The sequence below is a fragment of the Tachysurus fulvidraco genome, chromosome 19, assembly GCF_022655615.1.
Source record: "Tachysurus fulvidraco isolate hzauxx_2018 chromosome 19, HZAU_PFXX_2.0, whole genome shotgun sequence".
NCBI lineage: Eukaryota > Metazoa > Chordata > Actinopteri > Siluriformes > Bagridae > Tachysurus > Tachysurus fulvidraco.
Genome location: NC_062536.1, coordinates 22768733 through 22794612, shown reverse-complemented (window position 1 = coordinate 22794612; position 25880 = coordinate 22768733). Strand labels below are relative to the sequence as shown.

General features: G+C 38.4%; 1 protein-coding gene across 1 annotated transcript in view; it reads left to right on the top strand.

The window, feature by feature from the left end:
* LOC113646143 (NLR family CARD domain-containing protein 3-like) overlaps positions 1-25523 on the top strand; it is a 25918-nt gene extending 395 nt beyond the window's left edge. Inside the window, exons 2-7 of the mRNA XM_047803800.1 lie at positions 3855-3971; positions 4088-4204; positions 8839-8955; positions 9319-11238; positions 13086-13280; positions 24397-25523. Coding sequence (XP_047659756.1) covers positions 3855-3971; positions 4088-4204; positions 8839-8955; positions 9319-11238; positions 13086-13280; positions 24397-24574 — 2644 coding nt within the window. The 3' untranslated portion in view covers positions 24575-25523. The remainder of the gene's footprint in view (positions 1-3854; positions 3972-4087; positions 4205-8838; positions 8956-9318; positions 11239-13085; positions 13281-24396) is intronic.
* Positions 25524-25880: the final 357 nt, after the last annotated feature.

Genomic DNA, 25880 nt, shown 5'->3' with positions numbered 1-25880 from the left:
AAGTAACACAAAAGCTTATTATGCTTGTAATAAACATTATTATGCTTGTAATAAACATAAACTTAATCATTGTAATAAACATATTTCCCTGTGATTGCTGTAAAATGAAATCACCCCCTTTGCCCTTCTAAAAAAGTCCCAATCAAAATGTAAAATGAAATAATAATAATAATAATAATAATAAACTTATTATTATTATTATTATTATTATTATCATTATTATTATTATTATTTTATATAGTGCCTTACAACAATCTCAATGACACTTTACATGATGTGATATACAATCAAACAGAATTAAGGAGGTTTAGTAACGACTTCTATGAGCGCCCTAGATTTTCATGATTTTCGCCTACATGACCTACCCACCTATAAAGTGGTACAGCTCCCTCAGACTTTGACACACAGAAGTGAGCCTGGTCTCATTGAAAAGAAGACAATCTCTAGTTTCTGATACAAGTGTCAGGGTGATTGTAGGCCTTACTGCCAGAGTTACAGAGGCTAGAATGTAGGGTTTTGATTTCCGTCATAGTTGTTTATCTGACAAACTGATTAAATACATTGCTGTAAAACATGTTAGGAGCTAAACAACAACTCAGGGTCATAACCACATGTCTTAGCTTTCTGGGGAGAGAAGTCCAGAGGCTGGGAGCCACAATACAGAAGGTTCTACCACCAAAAGATTTCAGCCTATAACGAGGAACCTCTAATAAATTAGAGTCAGAGGACCTAAGTGCAGGGGCAGGGGTATATGTGTGAAGGAGATCTGTGGTATATTGTGGACAGGAGCGATGGAGAGCTTTAAATGTAGTGAGGAGAACTTTATATTGAATGCAGAAACTAATTGTGAGCCAATATAAACTGTATAAGATGGGGGTTGTGTGGGGGGATTTCTGTGTGTGTGTTAACACTCTTACTGCTGAATTCTGGATCTATTGGAGTTTCTTTAAAGAAGTTGATAGTAAACCATAAAAAAGTGCATTACAGTAATCTAGACAGGAGGTAATGAAAGCATGGACAAGGGTCTCGGCATCACTGATATTTAAACTTGGGCGTAATCGGGCAATATTTTGTAGATGAAAGAAGGCAGATTTGGTGAGAGATGAGATGTGAGAGGAGAAAGACAGAAGAATCAAACACTATGCCCAGGTTTTTGATAGTGGTTGGGGGTTTTACATGACAGCCAGTGATATTAATTTTATCAATATTAAGAGATGAAGTACATTTAGGAGGGCCGACTAAGAGCAGATCTGTTTTATCTGTCTTTAGTTTGAGGAAGTTCTTGGTCATTAATATGTTTATTTTATTGATACAAGGAGTTATAACATCTATGGGAAAGGGATCAGTGTGTTTAAAGCTCAGGTGTAGTTGTGTGTCATCCGTGTATAAGTGATAACTAAGCCCATGATGACGAATAATGTGACCTAATGGAAACATGTAAATAATAAAAATAGAAATTGGACAGGTTTAACATTAATGCTGTTTCTCAAAACAATATCCAGGCCTCAACCCCTAGATGTTAAGTGAGGTTTAGACAGGTAACTATATCCAGAGGGAGTGAGGAGATTGAGATGAAAATAGTCATTTGGGAGTTGCCATGTTTCAGTTAATAGTAAACCGTTTAGGTTTTTCTGTTTTTAACGTGGAGAGTATAGTTGCTTTGTCTGTTAAAGACCGACAGATAAACAGAGCCAGTGTAGAATGCTGGCTGTAATTTTGTATACGTTTGGTCGTCAGAGGAGAACTGCACAAGATATAGCAATTAATGCATCATAATTCCTTCTGTGGTGTGTGGCCGGTAGCATAGAGTAGTGAACATCAGGTCCAGTGGTCCAGAACAATGGAATATCAAGCCAAGCCAAGCCAAGCGATGAGTACAGTACACGAACGACGAACATAACGTGGACATCTGGAAATCCCCAGCTCTTTACAGAGCCTATACGCGGTTAAGTTTATGTAGATCGGCCGACGTGTAAATAAACACCATGGTAACAACAACACAGAGCAATAGACCCAGAACTGTCACTCTAATCAGAGTCATGCTCAAGTTACCATGCATGATTGACCACATAATTGAACCACAGTCAAATGATGGATAATGTTCTTGTTTTTTCTTTATGCTTAGAGAAGTAGATTGCTGAAGCTACCTGTTTGCCTTTCACATATTTCACTACTTGTTTTGCTGTCTTCTACAGTGTGTCCATTGTCTTCAGTGCCATGATGTCCTTAAGGAGAAGATTAAGAGTGTGGGCAGCACAGACAATTGTTGTTAAGTGAGGGTATGTCTCCTCCACATGTGCCCAAGCAACCTTCATGTTCACAGCATTGTCAGTTACTAGTCCAAAAACCTTCTCAGGTCCAAGGTCACTAATGACTGCTTTCAGCTCATCAGCATTGTAGAGTCCTGTGTGTCTTGTCCTCTTATAGAATACTGGTTGAGGGGTGGTGACGATGTAGTTGATAATTCTTTGCCCCCGGACATTCGACCACCCATCACAGATGACTGAAATCTGCTTTGTCAGTGGTTTGCTTGACTTTTGCTTGCACTCTGTTGAACTCAGTATCCAGCAAATGAGTAGATAAAGCATGTCTGGTGGGAGGTGTGTATGTGGGGAGAAGAACATTCAGAAATCTCTTCCAGTAGACATTAGCTGTGAGCATCAGAGGTGAGCCAGTAGCATACATTGCTCGAGCAAAACATTCATCAACATTTCTCTGGCTACGATCATCCATTGTGTCAAATCCTCTGATTCAAGAGTGACTATGAGCTGACGAGAGGGCGTCTGAATCTGAATCATTTTCACTGTGAATGGAAGCAGATGAACTCTTGCCTGGGGCTGTTTGTTTTGAGCCCTGGGGAAACTTTGGGCACTTGGCTATATGATTCTGCATCTTTGTGACAGTCTTAACACAGGTGTTTGTACAGTATTTGTAACTGTACACAGCCTTTCCTTCCACAGTAACTGAGCTGAAATGTATCCACACATGAGATGGTGTGTGTGGCTTTGTTCTGTAGATGATTAGAAAGAAAGCTAGTAAAAACACTTATGTAATGCAATACACAGGGATATAAATAAATAAACAACTGTAATATTCTGGAATGTAAAAATGTTTTACAGTTGATGCAAATGAATTAGAAAAGAGTTAGATGAATAAATACTCCTTAATCAGCATGCTTGTTCAAACAAACTATAACCTAGTACACAGTATACAGTATATGTTCTTCTACATTCTGCTAGTTTACTGTTATCATACAGAATTACTGTAACACCCAAAAGTTTGGTCACATTACTATTTTTAATGAAAGATGGCTTTTTAAATAAATAATAAATAAATAAATAAAATTGTGAAATATTATTACAATTTAAAATAATGTTTTATCTAATTTAATGGTTACGATCTAAAGCTGTTAAAATGTTTGTAGAAATGTATTTTTGTTATGTGAACAATACTGTATAGTAATTCTGAATTGTTTGCCTTTTACAGATTGACCACACACACATACACACATACACATACACACACATACACATACACACACATACACATACACACACACACACACATACACACATACACATACACACACACACACACACACACACACACACACACACACACACACACACACACACACACACACACACACACACAAACATATACGCATAAATGTGCAAAAATAAATAAAAATTAAACTACAGCAACAACGACCAAATGTGTACATCGTGAGTTCTACATGAGAGGAATAAAAGACAAAATCATTATCCAGGTTAATTTTATCATTTCATGTGTAACTGTAAGTAAAATAAAGTGTGTATATAAATGACTAAAAGACTGTGTATAATGTTGTACAGTAAATTACAGAGAAACAGATCAGAATCACCAACACACAGCTGTATCTCCATGATGGGTGATCAGTCTATGGATCATCCTCCTGAGTTTAAAGATGGAGACTCATCACTTCTACACAGGTAACGTCTCCTCACTGTTAATGTCACTGCTAAAGTCACACTTAAAGGGAAATATACTGTAAGTAAAATAAAGAGTTTATATAAATGACTAAAGGACTGTGTATAATGTTGTACAGTAAACTCCAGAGAAAGAGATCAGAATCACCAACACACAGCTGTATCTCCATGAAGAGTGATGGGTCTATGGATGTTCCTATGAGGTTTAAAGATGGAGACTCATCACTTCTACACAGGTAACGTCTCCTCACTGTTAATGTCACTGCTAAAGTCACACTTAAAGGGAAGTTTAACTACATAAACAGGGCAAAATAAATACTGAAACACAGTAATGGAGCCACTGTTGTGTGTCCAAATACTTTTTGTATTATTTAGTCTTTTGTTTGGGAAAAGTGTGTTTGTGGTGTGTTTAAAGACGGGGTGCTCGATGTTTGAAAGCCAATGTTGATATTTGAAATCACCAAAACAAACACGCCCCTAACCAAAATGGGTGTCACCCCTGTATTGATAGCTCCGCCCACACATACATACATAACCCAGGCAACTATTATCAGAATCAGCTTTATTGCCAGGCATGTTTACACATGTGAGGAATTAGTTTTAGTGACATAATCTCCACAGTGTAACAGGATGTCATATGCAGTATAGAAAAGATTGTATGTACACATTTACAGGTGTGAAATGTGCAGTTTAAATAAACATATGAAATATACATATGCAAATAAGTATACAATATATACAATTTGTATGTGCACATGTGCAAGTATGAAATGTGCAGTTGGAGTAAACAGTACAGACAATATGTATGTGTGTATGTATGTACAGAGTGCAAGTATGAAATGTGCTATTGAGGTATACATAGTGCAAATATTATGTGTTGTGTGTTCCATGGTGTTAAATGTTCATCAGATGGATTGCTTGAGGGAAGAAACTGTTCCTATGTCTGGTCGTTCTGGTGCTCAGGGCTCTGTAGCACCGACCAGATGGTAACAGTTCAAAGAGAGAGTGTGCTGGATGTGAGGGGTCCTGAGTGAGTGTGTGTGCTGGATGTGAGGGGTCCTGAGTGAGTGTGCTGGATGTGAGGGGTCCAGAGTGAGTGAGTGTGCTGGATGTGAGGGGTCCTGAGTGAGTGTGCTGGATGTGAGGGGTCCAGAGTGAGGGACTGTGCTGGATGTGAGGGGTCCTGAGTGAGTGTGCTGGATGTGAGGGGTCCTGAGTGAGTGTGTGTGCTGGATGTGAGGGGTCCTGAGTGAGTGTGTGTGCTGGATGTGAGGGGTCCTGAGTGAGTGAGTGTGCTGGATGTGAGGGGTCCTGAGTGAGTGTGTGTGCTGGATGTGAGGGGTCCAGAGTGAGTGTGCTGGATGTGAGGGGTCCAGAGTGAGTGTGTGTGCTGGATGTGAGGGGTCCAGAGTGAGTGTGCTGGATGTGAGGGGTCCAGAGTGAGTGTGTGTGCTGGATGTGAGGGGTCCTGAGGGAGTGTGCTGGATGTGAGGGGTCCAGAGTGAGTGTGCTGGATGTGAGGGGTCCAGAGTGAGTGTGTGTGCTGGATGTGAGGGGTCCAGAGTGATTTTCTTTGCTCTTTTGCTCACTCTGGAGGAGTACAGGTCTTGGAGAGTTATGGCAGAACCTGCTGGGGCGGCTGACTGAGGGGGTATTTTTATCAATAAATGAACACCATGAGTAATACTATGGTAATACAGATGTGTTTGTGTAGTACTGTGTGTTGTACCATGAAACATTTACCTCCGTTTCACACAGAAGACGGTCAAGAGCTTGAAATCTGATCCTATATTAACACGGGTCCTGCTGCTTCTTGTCTTATCATAAGCCTTTTTTCACTTAATGTTTTTATCCACCATGTCAATGTTTCAATCACTTTCTGCTAATGTCACACATGCGCACTGTACACTCTCTCTGCTGAATATTGACAAGACACGCCCCTTTATGCTCATTGGCTACATGGTTGTTTTGTTTGTCGGCCCGACTCAGTTTTCTGAAGCATTTCTCAAACAACGTGCACCGCACCTTTAATATAAATAGCACTTGGTTTGACTGTTGTTTTGTAATACAGTGATACCTCGAGATACGAGTGCTTTTGCATTTTTTGACTTATGAGCTGTGATTCGACCAAATTTTTGCCTTGTGATACGAGCAAATTTTAGCGAGCATCTGAGCCGAAACAAAGATCCCCAACAACCACGTGTGCTCTGTTTCCTCGCCTCAGCTTCCCATGTCTCACTCGGTTAAACCCGCCTTTACACTGCACATGATAGACGATGGTCGATAAAACGGAAGTCATTCATTTCCTATGGGGAGTCGCAAAGGTGCTGCGTGAGGTGCCGACCATCTGTGGATCCGTAATTTTGAGATCCGTTTTGAACGTTGGATCCGTTAAGAAATGTAACTTGTGCGACTACACTGCATCTGATATGCCGACCGGACAGGTTTTTATTAAAACGACCGGCAGATGTTAGTGAGGAAAGAGTGAGAAAAAAGGTAAAAACAAGTGAAGACAAAAGCGATGAAGAAAATTAAGCAAAATTAATGTAAAGAAAGCAGAAATTGTAGCAATTAAGTTCAGGTAAGTTAAGAGAATTTCAGTTCTGTCAGGACCATCTGTCAGAGTATTTATTAGATGATATGCATACAGGCAAAAGTCCACGCGCCCGTCCGTGCACATGTGTGGTCAGAGCGGGGAGAGCAGCGACTACAAAATAGAATAAACCCCCGTATAACAGAATCACTAATCATGCTTAGTGTTAGATATGCTCGCTTATGCGTTGTTGGAAAGTAATAAATGAATGAATGGATAAATAAATTTACAGCATTTGGCAGTAAATAATTAAATAATTCTAGAGAGAGAGAGAAAAATATGTGGAGATTTATTATGTAAACTCGTACAAGGAATGCGGGTTCCGGCATGTTCAAAACACAAACAAAACAACTGGAGTGGAATTTTGCGAGGTGGAACGGATTAATGGGATTTCAATTAATTTAAATGCAGAAAATTGCTTTGAGATATGAGCAATTTGAGATATGAGAAAGGTCACAGAACGAATTAAACTCGTATCTCGAGGTATTACTGTACAGTGAAATTCATATGTTAGTGTGGTAGTTTTGGGGTTGCTGTATGTTCAGTCATTGCAGGCGAGACCCCTGCTTAGCATTATTGGGCTAATGACAGGAAACAAAGTCATAAGAATCATCTTATCATCTTAGGGTTTGAACGTAAAAGTGTTAGTCAAAGTCAAAGTCAAGTTTATTTATAAAGCACTTTTTAAACAACAAGTGTTTGTCAAAGTGCTGTACATACAAAAGTAAACATGATTTATTAATACAAACACACAAATAAAAGAAAAACACTTAAGACACGAAACAATAAAAGACAAATAGCATCTGTCTTTACATTTACATTACATTTATGGCATGTGGGAGACTCCTTTATTCCCAGTGACTTACATGTACCTCAGTAATAAATCTGAGCAATTGGGGGTTAATGGTCTTGTTCAGGGGAGCAGCAGTGGTAGCTTGGTGGACCTGGGATTCAAACAAACTGTCTTCTGTGTTAATACATAATAATTATCTAAAGTCCTAAATAACCTTCTCGATAGATTCTTTTAAAATTCTAACCAAGTAGCATGGGAATGAAAAATCGAAAGAATCAAACATTTAACAGAGGATTTGGTTGGTAAGAACATAGATGTGTTTCTAAGCCTAGTGCTTGAAAATGACGCTCAATTTTAAATGAGTTTATCTCAAAAACTACAAGGTGTGTTTGAATAATTCTGGTATTAAAATAAAAGCAACATGTCAGATCCATAACAGAAGTGTTATAGAAGTATAAATGTGTTACCAGGTCAGAGAAGATGGAACACAGCAAAATAATGTTAGAGAGTAAATCAGGAAGTCATTAGTGTTGGATCTGTGGTGAGCTCAGAGTTTATGATGACCCATTAGTTCCTCAGGAGCTCTCGGCTGCACTGTTATAAACTGTTGTAGAAAGGACATTATTTACATTTACACTATTAACTGTAGAGTGTCACCCAGATGAGGATGAGGTCATTGTGGGGCAAGTCGTGGCCTAATGGTTAGAAAGTCTGACTCGTAATCCTAAAGTTTGGGCAGAGTCCTGACATATTTATTAAAAAAAGTCCTGACATATTTATAAACTCCAGCAGGCTACTTCACCTACTCTCACCTTGATATCTCTGTGATGGAGCTCTCTGGCTAATAGTTTTCAAACAGAAACGAGCAAAGCAACTGATCTTAATTAGATGGTCATATTTCATAAGGAATTATTTCATTTAAAAAGTTTTATCAGTAGCATAATCTGTAATCCAGTCTAGCTCTCTTAGACAGGAGAGGAAGGCTTGTGTTGCTTACCGGGCTCCCTATCATAAGGAAAGGTGTCCGGTCAGCAAGCCAAGGCCAGCCCCATCAGTCTAGACAGGACCTAAGAGGTCGTCTATGGCAGGAGTTACAAAAAGAAAACCCTACATTCAGGGCTGGGATTCCGGGGAGCCTTGACTCTGGGGTTCGCCTGGCCTACGCTACCTTCCAAGTGTTTCTCAATGGGGTCTAGATACTATAGAGAAAGGGTACAGAATCCAGTTTGCAGGTGCACAGGGGCAGTGTGCTACTGGAATGGGTTTGGACTCTTAGTTTCTGTGCTACAGTGTGTTTAGTGAGTAAATATAAAATGAACTTAAATAAAGGCTCCACTAGTGAAAAAAGCTACCACAGTCACCATTGAGCATAAAAAAGTCATGCTGTTTATTGTGTGTAAAAATCCACATTCAGTTATCAAGTGAGTTAAAAACTGTAAAGATTGTAAATAAATAATTAAAGACGTGTCCATAATGTTGTACAGTAAACTCCAGGGAAAGAGATCAGAATCACCAACACACAGTTGTAGCTCCATGAAGAGTCATGAGCCTATGGATCATCATCTGGAGGTTAAAGCTGTAGACTCCTCACTTCTACACAGGTAACATCTCTTAACTTTTAATGTCAATGCTAAAGTTACACTTAAAGGGTAATTTAACGAGATAAACAGGGGGACAAACTAAATACTACAACACTAGAACTCTGACTGTAATAAAGCCACTATTATGTGTTTAAATATCGCTCAGTCTGTTTATTGGGAAATGTTGTGATTGGAATGTTTGCTTGTGGTTTCTTTCTTCAAATGACGTTGTTTTGTAATGCAGTGAAATTCATACGATGGCATTCAAATATGGCTTAAGTGTCCAAATAATAGTCTGTATACTACAGAGTGATTAGATTACTGAAAACAGATGATTAAGTCTAATAAATGAACCCCGTGTCTTCCTGCTTCTCCATATCACAGGTACGACCCAGAATCTGCTGGTGGAAATGAATTCCAGAAAAAGTTCAAATTAAATCTGATGAAGAAGTTTCAGTGTTTGAATGGAGTGATAATAAACCTGGGAACCCAAACACTCCTGAATGAGATCTACACAGAGCTCTACATCACAGAGGGAGACAGTGGACAAGTCAATAATGAACATGAGGTGAGACAGATGGAGGCAGCATCCAGGAGAAGAACAACAGAGGAAACACCAATCAAATGCAATGACATCTTTAAGCCTTTATCTGAACAAGACGAACCCATCAGAACTGTGCTGACAGATACATCATCTGAACAAGACAAACCCATCAGAACTGTGCTGACAAATACATCATCTGAACAAGACAAACCCATCAGAACTGTGCTGACAAATACATCATCTAAACAAGACAAACCCATCAGAACTGTGCTGACAAAGGGAGTCGCTGGCATCGGAAAAACCGTCTCTGTGCAGAAGTTCATTGTGGACTGGGCTGAAGGGAAAGTAAATCAGGACGTCCACCTCATATTTCCACTTCCTTTCAGAGAGCTGAACTTGATGAAGGACCAGAAACTGAGCCTGATGGAGCTCCTTCATGTCTTTTTTAAGGAAACAAAAGAAACAGAAATGTCCAGTGTGGAAAAGGTTCTGTTCATTTTTGACGGATTGGACGAGTGTCGTTTTCCTCTAGATTTCCAGAACACAGTGAGAGTGTGTGATGTAACTGAACCAGCATCAGTGCCTGTGCTGCTGATAAACCTGATCAAAGGGAATCTGCTTCCCTCTGCTCTCATCTGGATCACCTCCAGACCTGCAGCAGCTGATCAAATCCCCTCTGAGTGTGTGGATCGAGTCACAGAGGTACGAGGGTTCAATGACCCACAGAAGGAGGAGTACTTCAGGAAGAGGATCAGTGATCAGAGCCTGGCCAATAACATCATCACACACCTGAAGTCATTAAGAAGCCTCTACATCATGTGTCACATCCCAGTCTTCTGCTGGATTACAGCCACTGTTCTAGAGAGAATGTTGGGTGAAGCAGAGAGTGGAGAGATCCCCAAGACTCTGACTCAAATGTACACACACTTCCTCATCATTCAGACAAACATCATCAGAGAAAAATACTCAAAGAAGCAGGAGAGTGATGAAGAAATGCTTCTTAAACTGGGACAACTGGCTTTTCAGCAGCTGAAGAAAGGGAACCTGATCTTCTATGATGAAGACCTGAGAGAGTGTGGTATTGATGTGACAGAAGCAGCAGTGTACTCAGGTGTGTGTACTCAGATATTCAGAGAGGAGTTTGGGCTTCACCACAGTAAAGTGTACTGCTTTGTTCATCTGAGCATTCAGGAGCATCTCGCAGCTCTGTATGTGCACCTGACCTTCATGAAGGAGAAGAGAAATGTTCTTAAACAGAATCAGGGTTATAACAGGAAGATGGACGAAAACACAATCTCAGATGTACACAACAGTGCTGTAGCTCAGACTTTAGAAAGTCAGACTGGACATCTGGATCTTTTCCTTCGCTTTCTTCTGGGTCTCTCACTGGAGTCCAATCAGAAACTCTTACATGTTTTAGTACCACAGACAGGAAGTAACCCTCAGAGCACACAGGAAACAGTTCAGTACATTAAGAAGAAGATCAGTCACAATCTTCCTACAGAGAAATCCATCACTCTGTTCCACTGTCTGAATGAACTGGGTGATGATTCTCTAGTGGAGGAAATCCAACACTACCTGAAATCTGGAAAACAAAGTGAACTTTCTCCTTCACAGCTTTCTGCTCTGGTGTTTGTGTTACTGACATCAGCACAGGAGCTGGATGAGTTTGACCAGAGTAAATATTTCAGTACAGATAAGATAACAGAAGATGTTGTTCTGAAGATGATGCCTGTGATTACAGCATCCAGTAAAGCAATGTAAGTAAATGTGAATATAACTGTTCTACTGTTACAGTGTTAGAGAGAAACTGAACACACTCTAATATGGACTTTGGGATGTTCTGACCTGAAGGTGATACAGAGTGGAGTTCATGTAAATAGATAAATTAGGGAATAAAAACTGCATTAATAAATGAATGATACTGAAGTGCAGCTATTAAACATGTAGAAGCAGGTGATTACATTTGAGGGAGTTTTGTAGTTTTGTAGTTATGACTTATCTTAATATCTTACAATAATGATGAAGTTAATGCAGGTTTTATGTTGGATGTTTGATGTATATTAAACACACCTGTGTACCAGACATAAAGAACCATGTTTACTGCAGTAATGACAAATTCTAATCCCCAAAAAGTTTTTATTCATTATTAACTTTTATTTGTGAGGTGGAAATGGTCTTTTATAGGAAACTGACTTTAAAAAGTTTTATACTCGTTAGAGGAAACATTTTTATAATAATAATTATAATAATAATAATAATAATAATAATAATAATAATTAGAGAGAATTCGACTCTAGAGGCAGGAGGAAGCATCAATATAAAGAAGAGACTGTTGGACTTGGACAGAGTAGATTTTGAACCTATAAGTGGAACTTTTGAGAATTTGAGAAAGTTGGAGGAAAACCAAGAGTTTATTTCATTTAAACAATAGTTGAGACACGAGTGTGGAAGAGCAGAGTCACGTTTTATGGACATATAAAATACACTGCACTAAATTATAAACACAACACTTTTGTTTTTGTCCCATTTTTTATGAGCTGAACACAAAGATTTAAGACTTTTTCTATGTAAACAAAAGGCCAATTTCTCTCACATATTGTTCACAAATCTGTCTAAATCTGTGTTAGCGAGCACGTCTCCTGTTGGGAGACAATCTGTCCACCTCACAGGGGTGACATCAAGGCAGGAACTGGAACACGCTGTCGTATATACGCCTATCCAGAGCATCCCAAACATGCTCAATGGGTGACGTGTCCGGTAAGTATGCTGGTCATGTAAGAACTGGTATGTTTTCAGCATCCAGGGATTGTGTACAGATCCTTACAACATGGGGCTGTGCATCATCATGCTGCAACATGAGGTGATGGTCATGGATGAAGGGCACAACAATGAGCCTCAGGATCTCGTCACGGTATCTCTGTGCATTCAAAATGCCATCACAATATGTGAATAGTGATCTTCATGGATGGCCAGCCTAAGTCACACCTGTGTAATAATCATGCTGTCTAATCAGGATAGTGATATGACACCTGTGAGGTGGATGGATTTTCTCAGCAGATGAGACGTGCTCACTAACACAGATTTAGACAGATTTGTAAACTATATCTGAGACAAATTGGCCTTTTGTGTCCATAGAAAAAGTCTTAGATCTGCTTATGAACAATGGGACAAAAACAAAAGTGTTGTGTTTATAATTGTGTTCAGTGTATATACCAAGTTTACAGATTTACTAGTAATAATATGTTAAAAGTGTTGTTTTAAAGTCAATTTGTTCCTATAATAATTAGTCCGGTATCGATTGTTTGTTAAGGTCACATTTCTGGCCATAATGTGAGATCTTTGTCTTTTTCAATACAAGACAATCCCATATTATACAGGACAGGGACATCCCTACTCTAGATACTAGTTAGTTAGCTGTAGTTAAACACTAACTTTACCCATTTTAATGTCCTCAACATGTAGATGTGGACTGCAGTGTCACTTTAACCATATTGTCTAACTGGTGTTTGGACTTTCAGTATTTATAACAATGAGAAGGTTCAGTGAAAGCTTTGAGGACGTGTTTGATCATTTGTGTGAGTTCATTATGTTTTATTCCCTTTAGTATCAGCTGTTATTCACTTGGAGTAAAAAGTTGGTCATCTCTGGTCTCAGCGCTCAGATCAGAAACCTCCAAACTGAGAGAACTTCATCTGACTGTGAAAACACTGGATCTGTCCTATTATAATCTAGGAGACTCAGAAGTGAAGAATCTCTGTGCTGGACTGGAGAATCCTCACTGTAAAGTGGAGACACTGAGGTAAGATCATCTCTCTGAGCGTCACAATAACTCACTAAAAGCAGCAGTTATATACAGTGTTGTTTTTCACCTGAAATGTTCTGTAACACTACAACATTCAGAACAAATACATTAGTCATTAAGTGTTAATGAGTTTTATACACAATCACTTAGGAATGAAATAAATAAATGAGTAAAAAAATTAATAAGTAAATGAGTAAATAAGAGAACATTCATAAGAGTCATTAATAAACTCAATTAAAGCTCAAATAAACATAATATCTATAATTATAAATAATATAATAAACTAATATGACTGGTGCAGCCCCAGGGTCCTGGTCCCACCCATGTGGAGTCCTGGCCCACCTACATAAACTCTGTTATAATGTTAGAGTTATTAATAAAGCCCAGTTGTCACTCACTAGGAGCTGCTGCTTTAAGAAGCTTCATTGAGTGACGTTGCTCAGTAACATTTCTGTGTGGTGTTTAGTCGTGTAACAGACTAGTTTAATAAAGACTTTATCTGAAAAGAAATCTCAGCTAAAACAATGTGTGATTTATCAGTTATTTTAAAACAATAATTTATCTAATATCATTAGTTAGATTTTCCTTCATGATTTAACTTCATAACCTGTTGTGTTCAGTGTTAATTATACTTTATATAATAAAATCTGTTGATGAAGAGTGTGTCATTGTGTCTCTATACAGGTTGCGTCAGTGTGATGTCTCAGATGAAGGCTGTGCTGCTCTGACTTCAGCTCTGAGATCAAACCCCTCACACCTGAGACACCTGGATCTGTCTGAGAATAATCTAGGAGACTCAGGAGTGAAGAATCTCTCTGCTGTACTGGAGAATCCTCACTGTAAACTGGAGACACTGAGGTAAGATCATCTCTCTGAGCATCACATGACCTTCTCCTCAGTAAGACACATTCTCTAATAGTGAGACTGAAGCAGAAGTTTTAGGTTCATCATCAATGTCCTGAGGAGGAAGATTGTTTCTTTTCACTGCACACTGATGATTTCTCACAGACTCTGATGTAACTACAATGTTCAATCCACAACTGAAATCTCCGATCGTCAGATGCGATGTCCACGTATTTCCTATGTGTTTTCCACTCTGAACAGAAACTATCACTACACAGGGTTCAGGTTAAACACCTATTTGGCTTCTTTACACTAATCAAAGAACAGGTCGTACTTTTTAGTTCAGCAGCTCCGTTGTCTTCCTCTTCCTCCTTTGTTCTCTCTCACGCTCTCTCTGCTCTATCCACGAGCACCCACATGCATCATCACGTGACACATAATAAAAACTTTAACAAATTTTTAAATAAAAAAAAAAATTTTAAATAATTTTTAACAGCCTATGTATATTATTTAAACAAAAAAAATTTAACAAATAATTTGTATTTTTTAATTACGGTTATCTTTTATAGATATCACATGACTCATTACTGGCCAATGAATTTTAACATTCACAACATTCTTTTGTAAATCTATTTATATGGAATACAAACAAGTTGTTTTGCATAAATACATAAATCTAAAACCAACAGCCATAACTTTATCTGGGTTACATTAGAAACACAAGTCTATCAACATGATCCAGCTTTAGTGAGGACCACAAGAGAGGAACAATATTCCCCCAGTACTAAAAGCCCTCTCTGAAGGGGAACCTACACCTGACCTAAATGATATTAAAAACTGGACACTGCTGAGTTTGTTATTCAGAGATTATAAATTACTCCCCAAGGTTTTGGCCAACAGACTGAGTGAAGTGTTAGAACAAGTCGTCCATCGTGATCAGACAGATTGTGTCCCAGGAAGATGAATGTTTATAATATTTCTGTTATCTGGGATCTTTTAGATATCAGTAAGAGTCTTAACCAGATTTTGGTCTAGTGTCAGTAGACCTAGAAAAGACTTGTGACCGAGTCGAACACAACGATTTATGAATGTGTTCACAGCATTTAGTTTTAGTCCTGATTTTGTTTCCATGATAAAGGTTTTGTACAGTGATGTTGAAAGTCTACTGAAAGTTAATGGTGACTTATGTGGTACCTTATAAAGTTTATAGAGGTGTTATAAAGGTTGTGTCTTGTCTGGTGTGTTGTATACTTTAGTAATAGAAAGACTTTTAAACAAGTTAAGAACAGATTTGTACTGATTATATATTCTGAAGTTCACAAACCTGTTTATCAGCTGATGATGATGATGATGATTAATTAAATCAGAGGTAAGTTTGATGTTGGAAATATTAAAACAATTTAAAAACATCTCTGTTACAAAAGTAAAGTGATATAAATGTAAACCCATGGATGTCCATATTGTTTACAGAGTTAAAGTGTTTCATGCCTTTCTGCAGTGTAATAGATGAACATTTATTGTGTTCTAGTCTATTTGATGTGAGGAAACTTTCTCACTAGAAATCTTTATTTGTGGTTTCTGTCACAATTATTTATTTAATAAATCTGACAATATTTTAGTTATTGTAATAAAGGGGTTTAAAAATCTGTTGATGAAGAGTGTGTTATTGTGTCTCTATACAGGTTGTATGAGTGTGATGTCTCAGATGAAGGCTGTGCTGCTCTGACTTCAGCTCTGAGATCAAACCCCTCACACCTGAGACACCTGGATCTGTCCTGTAATAAACTAGGAGACTCAGGAGTGAAGATTCTCTCTGCTGTACTGGAGAATCCTCACTGTAAACTGGAGATACTGAGGTAAGATCATCTCTCTGAGCATCACATGACCTTCTCCTCAGTAAGACACATTCTCTAATAGTGAGACTGAAGCAGAAGTTTTAGGTTCATCATCAATGTCCTGAGGAGGAAGATTGTTTCTTTTCACTGCACACTGATGATTTCTCACAGACTCTGATGTAACTACAATGTTCAATCCACAACTGAAATCTCCGATCGTCAGATGCGATGTCCACGTATTTCCTATGTGTTTTCCACTCTGAACAGAAACTATCACTACACAGGGTTCAGGTTAAACACCTAATTAGCTTCTTTACACTAATCAAAGAACAGGTCGTACTTTTTAGTTCAGCAGCTCCGTTGTCTTCCTCTTCCTCCTTTGTTCTCTCTCACGCTCTCTCTGCTCTATCCACGAGCACCCGCATGCATCATCACGTGACACATAATAAAAACTTCAACAGAGTTCTTTTTAAATAATTTTTAACAGCCTATGTATATTATTTAAACAAAAAAAATTTAACAAATAATTTGTATTTTTTAATTACGGTTATCTTTTATAGATATCACATGACTCTTTACTGGCCAATGAATTTTAACATTCACAACATTCTTTTGTAAATCTATTTATATGGAATACAAACAAGTTGTTTTGCATAAATACATAAATCTAAAACCAACAGCCATAACTTTATCTGGGTTACATTAGAAACACAAGTCTATCAACATGATCCAGCTTTAGTGAGGACCACAAGAGAGGAACAATATTCCCCCAGTACTAAAAGCCCTCTCTGAAGGGGAACCTACACCTGACCTAAATGATATTAAAAACTGGACACTGCTGAGTTTGTTATTCAGAGATTATAAATTACTCCCCAAGGTTTTGGCCAACAGACTGAGTGAAGTGTTAGAACAAGTCGTCCATCGTGATCAGACAGATTGTGTCCCAGGAAGATGAATGTTTATAATATTTCTGTTATCTGGGATCGTTTAGATATCAGTAAGAGTCTTAACCAGATTTTGGTCTAGTGTCAGTAGACCTAGAAAAGACTTGTGACCGAGTCGAACACAACTATTTATGAATGTGTTCACAGCATTTAGTTTTAGTCCTGATTTTGTTTCCATGATAAAGGTTTTGTACAGTGATGTTGAAAGTCTACTGAAAGTTAATGGTGACTTATGTGGTTCCTTATAAAGTTTATAGAGGTGTTATAAAGGTTGTGTCTTGTCTGGTGTGTTGTATACTTTAGTAATAGAAAGACTTTTAAACAAGTTAAGAACAGATTTGTACTGATTATATATTCTGATGTTCACAAACCTGTTTATCAGCTGATGATGATGATGATGATGTTTAATTAAATCAGAGGTAAGTTTGATGTTGGAAATATTAAAACAATTTAAAAACATCTCTGTTACAAAAGTAAAGTGATATAAATGTAAACCCATGGATGTCCATATTGTTTACAGAGTTAAAGTGTTTCATGCCTTTCTGCAGTGTAATAGATGAACATTTATTGTGTTCTAGTCTATTTGATGTGAGGAAACTTTCTCACTAGAAATCTTTATTTGTGGTTTCTGTCACAATTATTTATTTAATAAATCTGACAATATTTTAGTTATTGTAATAAAGGGGTTTATATGTGTTGATGAAGAGTGTGTTATTGTGTCTCTATACAGGTTGTATAGGTGTGGTGTCTCAGATGAAGACTGTGCTGCTCTGACTTCAGCTCTGAGATCAAACCCCTCACACCTGAGACACCTGAATCTGTCCTGTAATAAACTAGGAGACTCAGGAGTGAAGATTCTCTCTGCTGTACTGGAGAATCCTCACTGTAAACTGGAGAAACTGTGGTAAGATCATCTATTAAAACATTAATAATAAATCATGGTCTAATCTTCATCCAGGTCGTAATAATAGATAAACACATTGTGTATAAATAAAACACAGTCACAGTTGTTCTTGTCAATACTGAATAAACCATTTACACTTTCACTGTCTGGGGTTAAATAATACACCAATGAACTAACAACTTCTCCAAACACTAATTAGAGTCTGACCCTGTTTTAGGTCTGATTACTGACAGTCTGATCTTCTCAAGAAAGATCTGTTCATGTGAACTCGGATTAAAACAGAGATTTTGTTGAGATGTGAAACAGAGAAAAGTTACAGAAAACATTGACATTAATATTTTATTTCTCACATACACAACCATACACAGTACGACACGTAGTGACATGTTTTTAATCTGTCTGTGATTTAAACATCAAATAAAATAGAATAATAAAAAAGAAACTAGAATAAAAATAGAATAGATGTAACAAATAGAAATGTAAGAATCAGTTTAATGGAGTGTAAAAATAAATGTGAATATGGATCAGTGGCAGAACAATGTGAGAGTTTTAATAAAGTTCAGATGTGTTAAATACTGCAATATATGAAATATGTTCTGTGTAAAATAAAATCTGGCTGATGTCTCAGTGTTGTGTATGAAAGTCCAGAAAAAGTCCAAGTTCTAGTCTTATGTTGTCCTGGGGTCTCATTTATAAAACTGTGTAGGATCCCTACTAAATGTTTACGTTTAATTTATAAAACGGTGCGTACGCAAACCTGTAAGCAATGTTCCCTTTATAAATCACAGATCACCTGCAGATGTGCGTACGTGAACCAGCCTCAAGTCCCGCCCTGTACACGCCCATTTTTAACCATAAATAGTCAATGCAAATCACTGCGCAGGCACGAGAGTGGGCCTCGTTATAATGAGTTTCCTCTGCGCTTTGTGTGTTTAATAATGGGGTGAGGAGCAGTGTCTCAGGGGTAGTAACTGTCACCTGTAGGTTATAATTATATTAAAAACTAAATTGTTACATTTTCTACTTTTTAATATAGTTAAACTCACCAAGAAGCCAGCCATCACGTACTGCGCCTGCATTTAGTCTGTTCCCTACACTGTTATGTGTCTAGATAAAGGGATCATGTGTTGAACCAGGCCAGCGTGCCACAATGTTTGTGAGGGTCGTGTTGGAGTCACATCTGATTTACACATTAATAGAATGCACATGCTTTCTGTTAACATAAGCAAATTCATTTTCAGATGGTGCCCTTATAGCAACATGAGCGCAGTCAATTGTGCCGATTACATTTGGGAAACCAGACATTGTGTAGACAGTGTACCAGACAGTGTAGGGGAACCTGATGTATCTCACACACAGTGTAGGGGAACCTGATGTATCTCACACAGTGTAGGGGAACCTGATGTATCTCACACAGTTTAGGGGAACCTGATGTATCTCACACACAGTGTAGGGGAACCTGATGTATCTCACACAGTGTAGGGGAACCTGATGTATCTCACACACAGTGTAGGGGAACCTGATGTATCTCACACAGTGTAGGGGAACCTGATGTATCTCACACAGTTTAGGGGAACCTGATGTATCTCACACACAGTGTAGGGGAACCTGATGTATCTCACACAGTGTAGGGGAACCTGATGTATCTCACACAGTTTAGGGGAACCTGATGTATCTCACACACAGTGTAGGGGAACCTGATGTATCTCACACACAGTGTAGGGGAACCTGATGTATCTCACACAGTGTAGGGGAACCTGATGTATCTCACACACAGTGTAGGGGAACCAGATGTATCTCACACAGTGTAGGGGAACCTGATGTATCTCACACAGTGTAGGGGAACCTGATGTATCTCACACAGTGTAGGGGAACCTGATGTATCTCACAGTGTAGGGGAACCTGATGTATCTCACACAGTGTAGGGGAACCTGATGTATCTCACACACTGTAGGGGAACATGATGTATCTCACACACAGTGTAGGGGAACCTGATGTATCTCACACAGTGTAGGGGAACCTGATGTATCTCACACAGTGTAGGGAACCTGATGTATCTCACACAGTGTAGGGGAACCTGATGTATCTCACACACAGTGTAGGGGAACCTGATGTATCTCACACACTGTAGGGAACCTGATGTATCTCACACACAGTGTAGGGGAACCTGATGTATCTCACACACAGTGTAGGGGAACCTGATGTGTCTCACACAGTGTAGGGAACCTGATGTATCTCACACAGTGTAGGGGAACCTGATGTATCTCACACAGTGTAGGGGAACCTGATGTATCTCACACACAGTGTAGGGGAACCTGATGTATCTCACACACAGTGTAGGGGAACCTGATGTATCTCACACAGTGTAGGGGAACCTGATGTATCTCACACAGTGTAGGGGAACCTGATGTATCTCACACAGTGTAGTGAACCTGATGTATCTCACACAGTGTAGGGGGGGAACCTGATGTATCTCACACAGTGTAGGGGAACCTGATGTATCTCACACACAGTGTAGGGGAACCTGATGTATCTCACACAGTGTAGGGGAACCTGATGTATCTCACACAGTGTAGGGGAACCTGATGTATCTCACACACAGTGTAGGGGAACCTGATGTATCTCACACACAGTGTAGGGGAACCTGATGTATCTCACACACAGTGTAGGGGAACCTGATGTATCTCACACAGTTTAGGGGAACCTGATGTATCTCACACAGTGTAGGGGAACCTGATGTATCTCACACACAGTGTAGGGGAACCTGATGTATCTCACACAGTGTAGGGGAACCTGATGTATCTCACACAGTGTAGGGGAACCTGATGTATCTCACACAGTGTAGGGGAACCTGACGTATCTCACACAGTGTAGGGAACCTGACGTATCTCACACAGTGTAGGGGAACCTGACGTATCTCACACAGTGTAGGGGAACCTGATGTATCTCACACAGTGTAGGGGAATCTGATGTACCGACTACCCATATTAAGTATACCATTCCAAACGACAGATATTATGGCACTCAGGGACGGCTGTGATATACCAGACCTACAGGGTGAGATGATAGATTCCAATAGAATTATTTCATATATGAAAAGGTTTTAGACACAAAGTTGAGGATTACATTATATATATTTTATTACATAAATAATTTACCTGTCTGCCAATTCCCGCTGGAAACAGCCAGTTGCCAAGAACCCCAGAGTGGTGAGGACTTGTGTTTGGACTGGGATGGCATGGTTCCGGCGTGTTGCCCTCTCTAATACTGGACCCAATTCAACACACATATCTAAGAGCACAGCTCTAGGGAATCTAAATCGGCTTATTAGCCTGTCATAATAATGGGCCAGGAAATCATCATGGTCCCTGAAAACTCGTTCTCTCCTTATTCTCCCATTGCGTAATCCTCCAACAGTGCCAGCAGTGCCATCATGAAGCATTACATACCCTGGTCACCGGAGGATTTATATGTTTCTAGCAATTAGACTGATCGTTAACACCTTGACAAAATCAGAGAATTAATTTGTGGGCGAAAATTTAAGACGAAAATGTTATAGTGAACACATGCTTCTTCATGACGGTTTTGTAATGAACACCGTAATAGTTAAGACTGATGATGAGTAGTGATTGTGCTTCATGACTGTATTTGCAGACTGACATTTTATGATATATGTACATTAAGGAAAATGTTTAGTTTGTACACTGTGTTCTGCAGTTCTCTAATAAAAGGGTATTTCATGTTATTCTGTATCACATGTAGTCTCACCATCTCCTCCTGCACTCCCGTTGTGGACAATGTGACTGTAAGGCAGCGCTGAGTATTCATTCATTCATTCATTCTTCTTCTACCGCTTATCCGAACTACTCGGGTCACGGTAAGCTTGTGCCTTTCCTCAGGCGTCATTGGGCATCAAGGCAGGATACACCCTGGACGGAGTAGCGCTGATTATTATTATTTTATTTTTAATACATTTTGAATTATGTTTGGATTTTACTAGATGTATGTAGCCTAAAACAATCGGCACAAATAACACTGTTGGATTTAATCTTCATGATAATGTGGATATAACATATGAAATGGAGTGAAAATTTGATTTCATTCATTCTTATAATCGTTCTTCTCACATGAATTTTCTACAATCTAACTTCAGTTCACGACCTCACCATCTGTGTCGCCAATTCCCTTTGTCTCCAGAATCTGTGTATGCACGTCTCAAAGTTTGCTTAAAGGTGCACAAATTCTCACGTCAAGTTTGTTTTTTATAGATCACAACCTTTGCGCGAAAACTGGCGTACGCACGTTTCCAGACCCGTTTTGTGCGTATGCACGCTTTATAAACGAGACCCCTGGTCTGTAAAGTGTGTGTTACTCAGTCCACAATAATACACACTGTCTACAGTCAGGGTCGACACTCGAGCCCCAGTAAAATGTTCCTGATAAATCAGTGTCTGATGATGTAGATTACAGTAGATATGTCTGAAAATAGGCTTCGTCTTCATCACACATTAATATTTACATCATGATTTAAAACATGAAGACTGATTGTAATGTTAGCTGTGAAAATAGTGAAAATATCCTGTACCCTTCAGTCATAAGCCCCACCCATCATAAGCTACGCCCATCAATGTGCCCCGTCTCCTTGTTGTGCCCCACCCCCTCATTTTGACACCCCTGTGCCCCGCCCCCTCACTGTGCCCCGTCATGCCCCGTACTGTACCAAGTCCTCTTTACTGTGTCCTACCCCCTAACTTTGATCCCATGGCGCCTCACTATGACACCCCCTTCACATGCCCCGCCCCATACTGTGCCCCAGCCCCTCACTGTGTCCTACCCCCTAACTTTGATCCCATCACTCTGCCCTGCACCTCACTATGACACCCCCTTCACATGCCCTGCCCCATAATGTGCCCCTCCCCCCCACTGTGCTCCTTTGTTCACTTTTCTCAGTAGAAATGTGGACTTGCAGTCAGATGATAATTAATAATCCCACATTGTACGTGAGGACTGAGGAGATGTAACTACCAGACTAACACTTATCACTGTGTTAATGAGCAGTATGTGAATGTGGATTTAGATGAATGACCACTTCCTGTTTTACACATCTGATTTATTTGCCACAGATTTGATCAATAATGTTAAATTGTTAACTGCTAAAAGAAGCTTTTCTTTTCTCTTCTCATTTCTAAACTCTAAAACTGGATGTGATTTAGTCATCAGTGAAAGCTTTTTGAAGTGATTTATTCATTTAGACGACTAGTTAGTTAGTTTTCTTACAAAAATACTAGTTGTGGGTTTAAGGTTGTTTAGCTAAAAAAGTTTACATGTGTAATTGTAGTAAAGATCTTTACAGTGAAATAAAATGTAAATCTGAAATAATAAAATGATCTGCAGCTCAAAGTTACATTCAGGTTTCTTACATTATATGATGACAAACTAACAAACAAACTAACAAACTAACAAACAAACAAATAAATAAACAAATAAAGGTTTTGTTGGTGATTTGCAAAAAAAATAAATAAATAAAAAAGATCAAATTGCTTAAACACTAGAAACGTCCCTGTGTACAACCAGTGATGAGTGTGTTATTGTGTCTCTATACAGGTTGCATGAGTGTGATGTCTCAGATGAAGGCTGTGCTGCTCTGACTTCAGCTCTGAGATCAAACCCCTCACACCTGAGACACCTGAATCTGTCCTGTAATAAACTAGGAGACTCAGGAGTGAAGATTCTCTCTGCTGTACTGGAGAATCCTCACTGTAAACTGGAGACACTGAGGTAAGATCATCTATTAAAACATTAATAATAAATCATGGTCTAATCTTCATCCAGGTCGTAATAATAGATAAACACATTGTGTATAAATAAAACACAGTCACAGTTGTTCTTGTCAATACTGAATAAACCATTTACACTTTCACTGTCTGGGGTTAAATAATACACCAATGAACTAACAACTTCTCCAAACACTAATTAGAGTCTGACCCTGTTTTAGGTCTGATTACTGACAGTCTGATCTTCTCAAGAAAGATCTGTTCATGTGAACTCGGATTAAAACAGAGATTTTGTTGAGATGTGAAACAGAGAAAAGTTACAGAAAACATTGACATTAATATTTTATTTCTCACATACACAACCATACACAGTACGACACGTAGTGACATGTTTTTAATCTGTCTGTGATTTAAACATCAAATAAAATAGAATAATAAAAAAGAAACTAGAATAAAAATAGAATAGATGTAACAAATAGAAATGTAAGGATCAGTTTAATGGAGTGTAAAAATAAATGTGAATATGGATCAGTGGCAGAACAATGTGAGTGTTTTAATAAAGTTCAGATGTGTTAAATACTGCAATATATGAAATATGTTCTGTGTAAAATAAAATCTGGCTGATGTCTCAGTGTTGTGTATGAAAGTCCAGAAAAAGTCCAAGTTCTAGTCTTATGTGTTGTCCTGGTCTGTAAAGTGTGTGTTACTCAGTCCACAATAATACACACTGTGTGCCTGTGATGAAAGTGATTAAACACTAGAAACGTCCCTGTGTACAACCAGTGAAGAGTGTGTTATTGTGTCTCTATACAGGTTGTATAGGTGTGGTGTCTCAGATGAAGGCTGTGCTGCTCTGACTTCAGCTCTGAGATCAAACCCCTCACACCTGAGAGAACTGGATCTGTCCTGTAATAAACTAGGAGACTCAGTAAAGAAGCTGCTGTCTGATCTTAAGGATGATGAACATTACAAACTACAGACAGTGAGGTGAGTAATGAGCTGTTAATAAAAGTTTACCCTCATTATCATTACACATTGATACACATCACATTTCTCTTCAATAACTTTCACATTATCAGGTTAGAAAATGTCACTATATTCTGTTTAATCAGGATTTTTCTAACGATTCTCTTTAATGCTGTTTTGTGTTCAGTAAAGTGTGTTGATGTAAAATTCATGTGAAGGCAGAAAACAGGGATTCAGACAGTCTACAAAAAGTCACCAATGAGTTGATGAGAGTGATTGTTAATGAACATTGTGTCTTCTGTCATTCCTGTAAAATTCACCTGAGTTTGTTCTTAAAGTCTGCACTTAAATATAAATGTAGAACAAGATCTAAATGACACAGTAGTGTTTGTTATATAAAAAAGCTCCTGTGATTGGATAAGAGCAGTGATGTGATGGGTAAAGATCTGCTCATTATCCTGTTAGAACTTGTGGAAGTTCTCATTTGTTCTAGTTAAATGTTAGAACACAGATGTTAGTAAGAATGAAGAAATGTTGAATGATTCATTATAAACAGGAGATGATGTTTCTGTTGGAGCAGAGATGATTACATGCTGTTGGTCATGAAGTACCACAGTCCACTTTGTGCTGATTAATTCACATCTTTTTCTTTCATATTCAGCTTCTAATGAATATCTGTGTGTGATGAAGACTCCAGTGTTCCTGCATTACCATGATGGAGAATAGAGAACATGTTTATTAACACATCACTCATTTAGTTCTAACACATTAAACACACACAGAGACGTGAGAAGTGTGTGTTCATCGTGTACAGTGAATCAGACTAAACACAATTCTACACTGAGTTTATAATGACCTCTGATCCCTGGATAAAATTCCCTGGACCTCAATCCCATAAAAACCTGAGGGATTATTTGTAACAGCAGGTGAAAATCCACATGAACTCGAGCTGAACCCTGTTCATTTTACTGTTTGTGTCATTTATTATTTGTGTATTATTGTGATATAATTTACACTTTTTACACATGTACACTTACAGCTATATTACTGGGTACATTAAAATTATACTGTATAAATACATCATACATTTATAAAGAATAAAATACATAAATACAATGTCATTATTTTTGTTGTGTAAAATTAATAGTCTAACATTCTGTAGAAAAACTATTTTTGTTCTTCAAATATATAATCTATGTAAATAAAGTTCTTCAAACGTAAATGTGTGTCTAACACAATATACAGTTACAGAATGTATTTCTGAAGAGAAACATGTTTGTAATAAAAATAAATGACTATAACATGTAGGGTTAACATTATAACACAACGTT